This window comes from Centruroides vittatus, unplaced genomic scaffold (genome assembly GCF_030686945.1).
Source record: "Centruroides vittatus isolate TY-2023 unplaced genomic scaffold, ASM3068694v2 contig_591, whole genome shotgun sequence".
Lineage (NCBI taxonomy): Eukaryota > Metazoa > Arthropoda > Arachnida > Scorpiones > Buthidae > Centruroides > Centruroides vittatus.
Window position 1 is genome coordinate 138473 of NW_027122356.1, and position 15909 is coordinate 154381.

A 15909-nucleotide genomic window follows, 5' to 3' on the forward strand; every position below is an offset into this window, starting at 1 on the left:
TGGGATGATTTTGGAATTCCTTATAATATTTTAACCAAGAAAATTCGTACTCGTATCCGGCTATATTTTCAATAGTATAAAATTTCTGCATGAAATCATGAACTGACTCTTGAACTCGTGGATTAGAATAATCTAAAGTTTCGTTAATTACGACGTGCACAGTGAAAGGGTATTCGGTAAAATATTTATAGAAAACACGAAATCCTTGCGTAATTTCAGAGCTTTCTGAATTGAGTTCGTAAACATTCAAACCTTCCTCTAAAGACATAACACCCCATATACTAATTGACAATAATATAAAATATGATAAGATAATAAGAACTTTGTGATACAGGATGAAAAATAAAAGCTGAAAATGTATCTCTGAAAAACTTCATAAAGCAGTCTTCATTTTCTTTCGGGTAATAGTCATTTTGTCCAATGGTTTCTGTAAAATTAAAACATATTTTACACATGAACTAAATTCATTTGCATGATATTTAATATTAATAAAGAATTCTTATGGCACAAAATGTCATTGAAACTATAATGAGCAAAATCATAAATTTACAGAAATTTTTTAGACCAATTAACATTAAGTTTTTCAATACAACGTATTAATAAGTGGAAGCGCTTGTACGTCGTAGTAGATTAATTCATGGATAACTATAAAGCGGAAAAGCAGATAATTTTACATAAAATTAGTGTTAATTGGTTCGTAAAATCTGTTAGTACAACAAATGAATGAATGGAACCGATTGTATGTTGTAGCAGTTTAACTAACGACTTTACTACAGACGAAAAATTTAAGATGGAACTACATATAAAACATTCTTTGCAATCAGGAAATAAACGTAGCTTACATTATTTTTGTTAAAAACAAGAAATAAACACCCATACATCGATATCAATAGCTTTAACATTTCGGGGTTGAATATGACATTCATTACGAACATTCGTTATATTGACGTCTGTAAAATCATGATTTAACCGTACACACTCCCGTAGATATTCTATTGAATATGTATGTTAAAATTATAAATATAGTATTGAAATTAAAATAATGAATTTAAAATAAAGTACAGTGGAACCTCGGTTAACGAGCATAATTCGTTCTAGAATTTTACTCGTAATGCGAAACACCCGTTAAAGAAAACAATTTTTCTCACAGAAATTAATGTAAAATACGATAATGCGTTCTACGCCGAAAAAATGCTCAAATGTTTTATGTATAACGTTTATTCAAAAAAATTGTACAATGTACACTGTTAAGGAGCGTGAATCATCATCATCATCATCATAATCATTTCTTTTGGCGCGGAATAAATCATCCTGGAATGAGAATTAGATTTGCAGAAACAAAAAAATATCACAGCTAATATGTTTGATAAACACTCTAAACAATATGCCAAATTGTTGGGTTATGTAAAGGCTATAATTAAATATTAGAAATTAATTTGACTAGAGGTTAGTAGTTACGTTTCCATCTCGTATTAAATTTAATAATTATAAATATTTAATTTTTAATTCATACATTTCTAAAATTTAATTTGGAATCGGTCATTAAATTTAATGACCCAAAAATTTGGAATATCATTTCGCATGTTTATTATATAACGGGCTATGGTTGTTAATGTTTATAAGTAATATGTGAACACAAGTTTGAAAAAATATGTGATTACAAGCGACACTAAGACACTAGTAGAACGAGTACTAAACACAGACTGATGGGGCATGCCGCGTGCGCACGATTCGGCACTTTTCCTCTTCTCCTCACTCGTTATGCGAAATATCGCTCGTTAAGCGAGGAATTTTCTCAATTTGTTTTCCTTGTTACGCGAAATACTCGTTGTGCGAGGTGCTCGTTAAGCGAGGTTCCACTGTAAATTAATATAGAATAATGAAGGAACATTTTACTCAACGGTTGTAAAAAACAATAAACAGAACAATTGTAAGCCTGTATGCATTGTACACTGCAAGAATTGTCACTCTGACAATTGAGGATTTGTTGGGAGAGTTTAATTTAGCAAAACTAGTGAGAACGCGAGGGGTTGCTGCAGTTATTAACACCAGAGTTAATGAAGCTAAAGTGGAGTATGTTGAGCATAACTAAGTCTCCTGTATTCGTTTGTTTAATAATTTGTAAGTAAACGTTGTTAGATTATAAGTGGAAGTGTCTTTTTTTGTGTGTGGAGAAACGTCTAATATTAACAGGATTACAGGAGCTTACAAACAACTGGAGAATATAATCAAATTACTGGAAACGTACTCAAAATACGCATTCCATCTGAGTGAAAATGGTAATAATAGAACCGAATTTGCACTTAGTTATACTCTAATTAAACATGTTATTGACTTAACCTTAATTGCAAAAATTTAATAACTATGATTTTATATCAAGTCTGTGTCAATTTTTGGTAGGTATTTGTCTGTGTTGTTTGATATTGTGTTGCTCAATCTGAATCTTTTCGCTGTATGACGAGCATGTTCTGGATTATTTGCTACTACCAGTTGAGATGTTCGTTTTATGACACGCCCAAAAGAAGCATCTAATTAGTGCTTCTATTTTTACGTGCGTAATAAAGGAAATGTTTCACACGATACTGTCAACACCGTGAAGAGATTCGTCCAAAGCAACAAAGGTTATACCGTTTCTCATTCGAAGACCTAGGATTCAGACTAGATTAGTTTAGAAACATCATCGGTTGTTTCCTTATACGCGAGGAACATCCGTCCGATTGCCTTTATTCTAGGCACAAACAAATACATAAAAACGTTAACATTAATTAATACATGACATTAGAATACGTCTCTTTGCTATCTGTTGATATACTGTGTATACTTATAAGTGATAGATGTAAAGATTTTATGGGCTGCAAAAAATGTTTTGCTTTAATGCTTTTAAATTAAATCTTTAAATCGCAAGATTTATTGTGAAAAATATGAAGAAATGCAGCAACTGGTTGCTTAACTTTTCCGGGAAACCAATAGAAATTGGTGTGGAGCGATCTGATATGATTGTTTCTTTTATACCTTTTTATATTTGTAATTATCATAAAGTGGGAATAAGCTAAATTTTGACAGTAAAGGCGAGTTTTATAAAAAATTAGAAAACTCCAATAAAGATTAAATTAGTCTTTAAGCGATGACCTATTCGACATATTATATAGGTATCTCCATACCCATTCGACCTTTAATCATCAAAATTTAATGGCATTAATCCTTCAATATTCAAATGTCCTGCAATATTTAAGAAATTTTAGACAGATAGTACGGTCATTGTTCAGCTACAAAGAGGGTGTACAAAATCGTCCTTCTGTACACTCTATGAAAAACATCCATATTTTTCCGCATTTCTCATAGTTTCAAAACCGTCAGATTCCAGAAGTATAAAAATTTTAAAAGGTCATATATTTTTAAATGTTTAAACGTAGAAATAATTTTTACATTTTACGTTTAAACATTTAAAATTATATAACCTAAGTTATAATTAAAACATTTAAGACATAATATTAACTATTTTTATAATTTCTAATCTACAACGAATTCTCCATTAATTAAAGTCACACTAACGCAGCCTCTGTAATGTCTCAAGTGAAATGCCCCGTCATTAAAAATAAAAGTATGTAGCACAATAAAGTTTAAACTTTAAACTATAGGTAGAAATCTAAGAAAATAATTAGTAATATAAGATAATAAATTTAAAATTTTTACCAAAAGCTGGTTTAAATGTAAAAGGATGAAGACCCTTTTCTTCTCTGTATCCGCTTAATGCCAAACATCCGCCGAAAAATAATAACTGAAAGAAATAACTGAAGAAGATGCACGTTGCAGCATACAAACAGAACGTTCTTATCCCCGGGAATGGTGACGTCATGGCAATGCAATAGGAGAAGAAATTCGTTAGCGACGTTATGGTGATGGACACGGCTGCGTTGCGATACGTCTGTTCCATTCGCTTTTCTACGCTGTCACCGCAATCTGTCACCTTCCAACAAGCCAATACGACAAACGAGTCGTCCACTTCCGTAGCTTTAATATATCAAAATAATAAAAATTAGTAAAGCAAAATGTATTGATATTTGCAAGTATTTTCTGGTTTATCTTACCAAGAATCGAAGGCAGACGTTCCACAAAAGATTTTCTACTCCACAGGCGGATAATAATCCGAAAGCGGTGGCCACAGCCAAACCGGCGGATACGACACTAGCTACGCCTAACCAGGGTTTGGACTTCACCCAATTGTTAGTCATGTTCGTCACCATTGAGAAGATAGCAACTACGACCACAGCCACGCTTATCAAAGGCACTAATTTCTGTGAAATGCGTTTTATTTGAAAATCTGTTGACGCTACTGGCTCGGAAAATGTTTTAATATGCTCGAAGCTATAATCCCTTAACTTGTTGTAAACCGCCTTTGTCCATTCTTTACTCCACTTCTTATTATTTGCATTCGATTCGTCTATTGGATACAGTAAACGAACGGCTTTGGCTTCGAGTATGTATCCTTTGTCGTCTGTCGTCACCCCTCCTAAATTCAGACAAAGGATTTTGTACGCGTATGTTAAAAGATCCATATTTACAGGATACTTCATCTTTAATATTTCATTAATGGCATGTTCGGAGTTGTTTAACAGATCAATAAGAGTGCTTTCTGAACACTTGCCATCTAAACTCTGGCACACGTCCGAGTAACTAATATTCTTCCCCTCTATATGAAATATAGAATTTTTTGCGATCTTATCTACAATTCGTATTTCGTTTAAGAATTTATTTCGTAAAATGTTGCTTTTTCTATTATTTACTATGTAGATCATTGGAAAATCTGGGAGTTTAGTAAGTCGTAAAAAATCAAAACTACCCGAATTAGTAGAGAATGTCTTATCTATAAACTGTTTTGATTCAAAAACTTTACCTCTGTCCGCACATAAGAGAGAATCACTGTCATCATTGGTTTGAATTCTGATCAGCCCGATTGATAATAAACCAGAGACAATGACAGGAACAAAAAGAAAATAAAGAGGATATCGACTAATTAACACACCAAGTCGACCAATTATAATAGACACGGTGTTTCTCAGACACAAACATTTCGTTTTCTTTGTAGCGTCGATTCTTCTTACCTAAAAAGATTTAAATATAAATTACTTTAGCATATGCATTTGAAATGTTTGATATAGTGAAGTGATTTTACCTGTTTATTCATTGTCATCTTGTGTTATGAAAATTCTGGATTGTCCTTAAAATATTCAGCATAAACTGCTTCACGAAGATTGACTCTATCAGATCGAATGAACTACCTTTTACCTGGAAAAATAATTTCCTCAAGTATTGAAAATTCTGAGTCGAAAATCAGTGCTTCTGTAAACTGTAATTGTTTTGTCACGTCATATCCTTTCTCTGTTCTACGTCTCATTGGTTAATTTCTTTTGAATTTAACCAATCGAAGCCAGTCTTTGTTAAATAGTTTCTGTAAAAACTTTCTCATTGAACGTTGCATATTTATATTAAAATAAATTTTAACAAAATATCATCGAATATTTGACTGTATAAAAAAACCTATTCAATAAGCTGCCTAAAAATGTTTTTTTAAACAACGATGTAAACAATATAATTCTAATGTTATTTTTTCCTCCGCTTTTTATAGGGTTAACTCTATTTCATACGACTAACAAGAAAAAAACGATGGCTTTAATTCATTTAAAAATGAATATTATTTGCTGAATGAGTACTTCACTTTATAGTTTAATCTTTCATTCGTAAGAAATACGAAATTTATTAATGCGTGGAACATTTATCTATGATTTACATTTGTAAAAATTAAAGAAAACGCCTTTTTCTTTGTGGTATCCTTTTTACTATTGTTTTGAATTTTAATTTTAATGAAAAGTATTTTAATCTTTAATTAATTTCCCGGTTCGTATCGCATGTCTTTTATCGATGAAGGAAGTTATTTCGGTAGCAGTCATTTGAAGAAGAAAAATGACATCAAAATATTTATCTATTGTGCATTGTTTTCACGATTGAAGTAAGAGAATTCTATCCATAATGACGGCCATAATCAATCTTATAGATTTATAGAAATGATAATAATCTTGGAAATTTTATGTTTTCCTCAAACATGTTATAAAAAATAGAATGATACAACTTTCCAAATCTTTGCACCTGGTCCAAACTGAGAATCTGGCCGAATCCACGACGGGTGTGGTTATGAAGACTTAAAATTGTCTTCATAACCACACCCGTCATGCAGCATACCTGATAAGGAATTGTTTAGCCTGCTATTTTTATTTATAAAACAACGATTCATGTTAATATACGAGTGGAAGACAAAACTATATCCTCGTTACTTGTAACTAAATTTTTTACTACGATACTTTTTCTTCCTCCGCTGTTATATAACATAAAAAAGTATAACGATCAGTCAAACAACAATCCTCAAAATTTTACATTTTTAGACTCAGAGAACCTTTAAACGTTGAAAAATACAAAAACTTTGCAAGATTTTTCTGTAAATGTAGAATTGGTGTGGGGAGAAAAACAGTTTTCCTCACCCACTTCGAAGCTTAGTAACTTCGAAGTGGGCGAGGAAAACTGCTTCTCTTCGAAAATTTCTGAAATTATGCATAGTGGTTTGTTTGTACGAGCGGGTTGACGCTTTTGAATTTCGATGGTTCAGTGTCAAGGAGTGAAAAGAGAGAGGAAGCCACGTGACAATATTCCAGAAGAGTCAAATTTAATAAAGATTTTGCTCATAAGTACATTTTGCAATTTTCTTTTTATAAAGACAGCTCTATCGTGTTGATTATGCTTTGTGTAACTTTATGTTAATTATTAACATAAACAAGTTTTTGAATGAAATATCGAAACAGATGACCCCACATAGGCCTATATTCAATGTTACGCCGAAAAATTTATGCATCTCGTTGCTAGATTTTTTCGTAAGCTGTAAAGAATTTATTGTTTAAACTTATTTGTACAGCCCTAATTATATTTCAGTCATAATAAGTAATTATCGAAGAATTAATCACGTAATTAATTAAAAGAATGTTTTATGTAAATTTAATTAAATTATTTTACGAAGCAATTTGAGAAGTTCTTAATTGCGACGATTCTTAAAACTTTAATATTAATTAATTTAACCTCAAATTATTAAAATATTGCAGTTTATATCCACCAAAACGAACGAATCGTATCTTTGAACATTTATAGTTGTTATCTACAACAATAGTTATTTCATTCGTACAGTAATTATATTTTATATTTAGAATTTATTCATTAAACCTGTTTGAATTGTTTTAGGAAACACGTATCAATCTGACAAATATAAATTATTATAAATGTTTTCTGTGAATAAATTGCTAAATACGAATATTAATCAAGTATTATACGAAAATAAATGTATTGAATTATTCTTGTGCATTAGAGTAAGTATTATGATTCGTATAAAGCACACATTCCTATTAATATCATTCGTAGACTGCATTTCTTAATAACTATACACACTCAAAACATTTTGTATAATTGCAGCCGTATTCGCTTCGAATCTAGTAATAAATACGGCTACAATTACACAAGGTGTTCTGAGTGTGTGTAGTTAATATCATTCGTAATACAAGAACTAGCAGTGTCTATTAATCGTGAAAATGGTACTTTTAAAAATTCTCAATCGAAATTTTATGCATATTTTTTAGCAAAACGACAACGACGTCAATCATTTTGAAATTCACGGAAAACTTTTACGTATTATCAGCCGTTGGCTTGAATTTTAATTAATAACGTTGTTCCGCGAATCCTAACACGCCTATCGGGTTAAAAATAAAATGTAAAAGTATAGAAAAATTTTTAAATTCTTTTGGTTTCTGTACAATTTTTTTTTAAATTGATTTTTCGTAGAGCATCTTCACTATTCAAACCGATAATCAGAAAAAAATCTAATTATTTTAAATTTCTATATTTACTGAAAAATATTATAATTGGTGTGTAATGAATACTGGAAAAACATTATGACCAAAAATTTAGTTTAAAATAAACCAAACAGATTTGTTTGCTTTTCTCTTACAAAATGTTCAATCTGAGCAGCGTAATGTGTAATTATTTGTCAATATTTTTTGCAGAAAATACAAGAGTATTATCAATTAACTTTCCCATAAAAATTTACAACTTGGTTTGGTGTTATCTGTTTATAATATTTAACTTGAGAAAGAAAGATAAGATGAAAAAAAAACATGCTGGGGTATTTCTCTCACCCAGCATGGATTGGTGCGTAAAAATGCGTGATTACAACATGTACTCTATTGCGTGAGAATGTTTCTGTAGCCATCTTGAAAGCAACAAGAACCACGTGACAACTAGCAAGAGTACGATTGGTGCGATATTTTTTCTCTAGCGGAAAAGTTCCGAAGTTCGAAGCGATTGGCGAAATGGTAAAATTCGCCGAAAACGATGTCGTATCTGATGTGTTATTCGATCTGTTTTTCGCTTTCGCCAGCGAATCGCGCTCAGTCCGAACTAAGCTTTATATGTAAAAGAGATAGAAAAAAGAAGGTTTAACAAGAAAAAAGTATTGTAAATTACTATTTAATTATTTCTCACAACTTTTCAATTACACGTGATATTATATTTAATCATATATTTTACAAAACACACTCTTATTGTGTTTTAAAAGTAATTACTTTGTTTCTTATATTCTCTGACAAGTAACATAAATTAAAAATCTTTAAAAAAACTAATAAATAAAGCTATTGTTACTAAGATATGTGTTTGTGGAACGAATGTATCTTTATTGTCATTATTACTATTTAAAATTTATTAATTTTAAATAGTAATTATGACAATAATCGTTGGCGTTCTGCATTAATGTTCATATATTTGAATACATATGTAAGTACCAAATTACCGTATTTGTTTTTTCACTTACTGCTATCAAAAGTCACAATCGTCATAGTAAAGACTTTTTTTAAAACAAGTATTGTTATAAAATAACAAAAACGACATTGAAAACTTTACAACATGAATTGTTTTGTGAGACAATAGGCTATTATTTATTTTGAATGTCCAAGATCAGATGGTAAAACTCTCAGAACAGCTTCAGCTATTTTATAATGCAGATAATTACTGATAATATGAAGAACATTTTCTTGAATTGTAAATGACGTTCTGTGTTAATTTACCCACAAAAATACATCCCAAGATTATAATAACAAATGGAGTTACCAAATGTTGCCGAAAAAAGTTAATAAAATTTTATATTTAAATATTCGGAAAGAAGCTAAGCAGAAAACTGTTATTTTCTTTTATTGAATGAATGTACTTATTTAATTTTCTTTTATTTCTTGTATATACGAATTGAAAATAAACGAAAGAAAAATTTAGTCATTCCATTGTTTTTAAAGTTGTCTGTGAGTAGACAGAGAACTTAGTTTTCCTTAATTATATTTTATCACGCAAACTTGTTTTGAATTGGAAAAATGTGTCTTTTGCGTTTTAGTCGTGAATCATGTTTCACTTTAATTATTATTTATAAGAATTATCCGAAATTTTTGTTTAAATAGCGCATTTTTCGAAATATATTTATTTTAAAGAAAAAGTTTACTTTATAAATTAAAATAATGCTGTACTAGAACAATTGAATTTTTTCAGTTTAAGAATATAACCGGAATTTCTTTTTTATTATTGAGAGTATGGCGGAATTTCTCTATAATTTTCACTGCTGTTTACGAACAATCGATTTTTAATTAACACGTATTTTCATTATTTCTTACAAAACATGTTAATTATTGTAAAATACTCCAGGTTCGAAATCGTAAATAAAACTTTATGTGAATTATTATCGATATTTTTAAAAGTTTTCCGTTTGGACAAGTTTCGAGGTTTCCATCCTCACAGAAGGAAGTTAGGAGAGTTGGAAGATTTCTATCACTGTTTAAACCGAATAATTATTTATTAATCTTTCTTAAATTAAATCCTTCCTCATAATTCCGTTTTACTAGTAGTGTTCAGTTGGGTGAAAATATAGTAAAGTCTCTGGCAGAATCTATTTCGGTAGTTTAACAGCGGTCGACTTTAGGGGTGATGTGACAATTTCTTAACCTTTCAATGCTAACTCTGCGCCTTGAAACTTTTCCGTTTGGACAAATTTCAAGATTTGCATCTACTCACAGACGGAAGTTAAGAAAATTGACAAATTGCTATCATCGTTTAAATCGAATAATTATTTATTAATCGTTCTTGAATTAAATCTTGCCTTATAAATGGTATTCATTAGATCTACCTACAATACCAGAAAATTACAAGAACAATAAATTAATATATATGAACCTGAATTCGTTACAAAGGGTTAAGAAAATCAAAAATTACTGATATTATTTAACACAATGAAGAAATACATGTTCTCAAGTTTCCCGTATCCGCATAATACAGTTACTACATATCTTTTTCAGGATCTATTGTTAATCTGCTATTATACGTTAAGATATAATTTTGACCGCATTTCAAATGAAAAATTAATCGTTTAACGTAATCGTTTATATCCATAAGCAAATAATCTTCACAGGTAAACGTCGTTTTAATGCTATGATATAATTGAATGTACTTAATTTTTTCTAGTAGAGACCAATTTTCTTGTTTACTTTGTTCACAGTACAGTTTTGTAATTAACAAATTTTAACATTCGATCAAATGAGGATCCTGAAATAGCCATAGAAAAGTCGATCCAACGGATTCGTTATGCCGATGCCCAATTATATGTGTAATCGTTTGACATTGAACCCAATCTGTGAAGTTTATAATAATCTAGTTTAACGTAGCTCTTATCGTCCAATTTTAATAGACGTATCCAAAATAAAATTATAACTTCTATAGCAATTGCCGCTATTCTAGAAACTACAAACTCCAATCGCAACATGTACGCTGGAATTTCATTATTTAACATAAAAATTGTTCTAAAATATAAAGCAAAAACGATTTCCAGTTTATTATAGTAAGTGTATTGTGATACTGGAGCGGCATAGACTAATACGGATGAAATCATCGAATAAAACACTCATAAAAGTAGAAGCAGATTTAATTTTCGCTCTTGAGGCCACGTAGGACCCAGTGCCAATTTAGTTTTTTGTATACTGTTCTTTTTAGTCTTTAAGAACATCCCATCAGACGAAAATGAAACTTCTAAGTAAATATAATTTAAAGCAACGTGTAAGGTTTGGTTATTAAGAAATTATTTTTTTTTGAATGACGTTCGACCTTCGTTCTTAAATACAATTATCTTTGTTTTTGAAACATTTGTATTTAACTCATACTCGCGACAAAATTTCTATAGGATTGAATGTATTTTGTATCATTAGTGCAGAGTCAGCCGAAATTATAGTGTCATCGGCATAGTGCAGGTATTTCAATGTGATCAGAGAGAGAAATTGTACGTAAATCAGATATAATAAGTCGAACTATCACTCCATTGACGTACATGTTAAAAAACAGAGGGCTGAAAATCTCACCTTGCAAACCCCTATATCGACAACAAATGAATCAGTTGTTAAAGATAATATTTCCACTTTTTCAGTAGCTTCGGAATATATATTAATAACAAGTTCAAGAAACTGCTTATTTAAATAAATTCTTTCTAGTAGAGCCCATAAAATTCTATGATTACAGTGTCAAAAGCAGATAGGGCGTCCATGATAACAGCATAAAGTTTTTTTTTTTTTTCAATTTTAACTGTATCAGTGAATTTAATATATATATTTGATCTTGACAAGATCGGCTAGGTCTTCGCCTGACACAAAATCTCATATTTAAGTATCCATTCCACTAGTCTTTTATTTAATAAAAATGTGAACATTTTCCCAATTACAGAAACCATGTAAACGTAATAATAATTTTTCAGATTCTTAACGTCGCCTTTTTATATAGTGGAATAATAATCCAGGCTTCTGACAAAGTATAATTTTTTAATACTATTATAAATTTTCATTACTATAAGCAGAACTGTGGAATCGGAGTCGGAAATATGTCGATTCCAACTCTGACTCCGGCATTTTAAATTTAATTAATTTTTTGTTTTAATTAAATGGAAATATTTAAAATGACATTCGGTGAATTTACAGTGTAAAAATTTATTAATCTTTCCAAAGGTATTCTTGAAACATAACTCGATAATCTTTTACGTCCGAAGCAGTTAATTTTTCGCCAAAATATTTTACAGTTGTTGCATGTCAGCGATCTTCTATCCACGTTCGAAAAATAGGATTTTGTTTTCTGTTGACATAAACGTTTGTAGTCTTTTAAATAGTTTTTGTATAAATTATAGTATATTTATCTGTATTTGACTTTCTAGCCTTCTTAAGTAACTTTTACAAATTTGTTCTCTTGGTTAGCACTTATTATCATTTCTTTGTTATGAGTTTTACATGATACAGAATTAACGTTATAGATTAAATCCAAATTGCTGTTTTATCTATACATTCTACTAGATTATCAGGTATGACGGTTCTTCTATACTCATCTAATAAGAAATTATTTAATCTAACAGCAAACGAAGATTTAAATTCATCCCTCCAGATTGCACGTTTAATTAAAAGTTGTTTATTAAAAAGACAAGATGATGCCAATGGGATCGTTGTAAGTAGAACTGGTGAATGATCTGAGCCTACCTCTGTTAAAACACTTAAATCGTTTACCACACAATAATATATTTCTTGTAATACTATCACAAAATCAATTACACTTTATTTTTTTATTGCATGATAAGTAAAATTATCTTTTTATCTCCTGGCAGTAGACCGTTTAAACAATCAAGATTGTTGTCGTCACAAAAATTATATGAGTTTTTCTTTCTTATTAACAATTGAACCTTTCGAGGCACTCAGAGCACTTTGCCAGTTCCCAGAAAAACATGACAAATAATCAGAGTGTCTCATTCTACGTTAAAACCAGCATATAAAATCAAGTTAGTGTCAGGTAGCAATTTTTCAATTTTCTATAAGCGATAAAATGTTCTTCAAATCGTCATAAAATAATTGTCAGGGGGTATATAAGACTCCATTAGTTGGATTGGTAAACTGTTTATTCTCTACTTGTAAAATCGAAACAAATCGTAATTGGAATATAATTTTAATTTGAGACACTGTATCTAATCTGAAACTAACAATGAAACCTCCACTGAGTCATTAATATTTATCTTATTAAATTCCAGATGTTCGGAAAGCAATATTCTGTATATTTCTTGCTATCATGATCAAACACATAATGCGTTATTTCGATTATAACTATTGAATACAACACCGAAATATTTTCACCAAAAAAAAAAAAAAGAAATTCAAAGATAAGAGTTACACAATGTACTGTATACAAATACAACCCAACTATTTGATTAGTTGGAATTTCGTCACAGATACACTGATTTAAGCTTCTTTCGAAAACAATTTATTTAATAACATTCCATGATTTTCGCAGCACACCGGTTGAAAATCAGTGTTCTAGATCTGAAAGAATAAGAACAAGTGAGACCCTGAAGACCTCTGAGTTGAGTAACATCGAGTAAGAATGAGAGCTGCAACTCTACTCTTCTCAATTCTTCAATTTCTTTCTCATAAAAAATATTCTTTTTTGCAGAGTGGAGAATTTCAAAAAATTAATGAAGTGGGACACTTTGGGAGATGATAAGAAAGAGAAGAGCCTGGTCGTCTTCCATTTCGATTCGAGTGATTCCGAAGAATTTCGAGAAGAGCGGAAGAGACATCCGACTACAGACGGGTAGACGAGTAGTTATCATATCTCTGAACGATAACACCTCGTCTGTTGTCCGTCAACTACATGGAATGACTATACCCGGAAATTCCAGAATAGACAGAATAGAGACGATACTCAGAAGTTTTAAAATGAATAGTGGAGAACTCGTTATTCCACTGTGATGAAATTAAAAGTCTATAGAACAGCGACAGTGTGATGTCAATTGTAGGCAAAGTAACAACGAATACATAAGACGTGTCTGTTGAGTTTAAAGCTGTGTTACGCTATTATCTAAACATCTGTAAATGGACAAGGTAACTTATATTATACGGACATACACTGTAGTTAAACCGGTGTCCTTCTGTTTCGCCATAAATAGCAAATATTGCCCACTAGTATGTCGAGTGTTAAATCTCGAGAGGGACAAGACTTAATGGAGATTATATTCGTTATGTATACCTTTTCATAAAATTTGCTCCTATCCCCAAAATTAAGCTATTCATGGCTTTATATTAATTGAAAATATAAAAAATTTTTATAACAAAATATTATAACAAATGGCGCTGGATGGAGAAAGTTTGCTGTGTTTTAAGTAATGTATTGTGTCATATGTGGATTTAACATAATACGTTATATTTACTATCTTATTAAATTGAAAACAATTACATAAAGTACTCAAGAACGTTTTTTTCTGTCACAGAAAAAGAATACGCAATACACAGCAAACTCTTTTCACACACAGACGAATGATTGATTGCAGACTTTTGTCAATATTTCAGGTTAAAGTAGTGTTGTCAATATTTTAATCTATTGCAAGAAAGTATTGAAAATACATTCAATGAGACTGAATTTCTGAATGAAAAATAACTTTTTTCTACAATGAAATCTTTACGCACTTAATTATAATAGATCTATTAGAAAAAAATGTATGACAAGATGATAGATGGGTTCCTTAATATGTGTTCAAGATAACGAAACAATGCTAGGTAAGGCAAATTTAATAGTTGAATAAACAAGCCAACGAAAAAAAATGACGTCTTTGTTGAGAAAGTCCTCAAGTTGTCACGTCTGTGAAAAGCGGAAATTACTCCTATAGCACTATTTTTATAATAACACTCGTGTTAATATTTGTTTACCAATATTGATCTGTCTTTCATTTAATACAGTTGTTGTCACAGTCTATCTTTAAAAGTGACTTGAACAAGGTCAGAAAGAGTTGTTGTTTCGCACGGAAAAATTTAATAAGACATTGATATGAATTTATGTTTTAAGAGAAGTACCTTGAGATCTTTGGTGGTAAACGTACAACCAAGAATACAACAACAGACGAATCGGCTATCGATTTCGTGGAAAATTCTCTTCTTAAATATAAAAATTTTAGGTTTAAACATGCAAAACGAAAAGTTATCGCTTTATTGTGTCATTCTGTTAATTATACAGAAATTTAATATCGTTTGGAATTCTTACTTAACAATTACTAGATATAAGGATAAGCATTTGGTGGGTCAATTGCTAAATTCATCAGTTTACGTATTATTTTTAATTATGTCAGTAATTGCCTTCTATTTATTTGTAATCTTCAAAAAGAATATTATATGTAATTTAAAAGAATTGTTTGCTTTAAGAAATTCAAAACAATTAAATATCAAAAGCGCGATAATATTAATAGCTTTAACCTGGATCCATGCTGTAGTTTTCATATACTTCCTCTCTTTTATTATTTTACCAAAAGGGAAGGAAACGCTAATTAATACGTATAATATAAAAACTATTTTCGGAATTGCAATCACGAAAAATATTTTACTTGCAACTTTAAATATCATAGACATATCTGAGATTGTGTTTTTAACAATGCCACAGCATTTTTGTTTCATATTATTCATTTCAATCTGCAAAGAATTGGAAATAGAATTTATCGAATTATTGCGTAAAATAGAGAATTGTACGCCTGAAGACTTCTGCAGAGAAATTTCTCATCTGCCCAAAGAATTTATGAAAATCAAGGCAATCGTGGACAATTTTGAAGAATTTTATTCCTTCTTGTTGTTGATTTGGACAATTGTCGCAGGAGGAAATATCGTTTCCTCTTCTTGTTCCTGGTTATCAATGTTTGAAACGAACCACAGTATTGGGGTTTTTGTTATGAATGCATTTCCATCTCTCTTATTTATGAATGTGTGTTTCGCTGCTTCTCGTGTATCG

General features: G+C 30.4%; 1 protein-coding gene across 1 annotated transcript; it reads right to left on the reverse strand.

Moving 5' to 3' along the window:
• Window positions 1–4079: 4079 nt before the first annotated feature.
• Window positions 4080–5191, reverse strand: LOC136979147 (patched domain-containing protein 3-like). Its single transcript, XM_067275075.1, has 2 exons — window positions 5174–5191; window positions 4080–5102 (listed from the first exon to the last, which is right to left on the reverse strand). Exons 1-2 carry the CDS (start codon window positions 5189–5191, stop codon window positions 4080–4082), a joined length of 1041 nt encoding a protein of 346 aa, XP_067131176.1.
• Between the last annotated feature and the right edge of the window lie 10718 nt (window positions 5192–15909).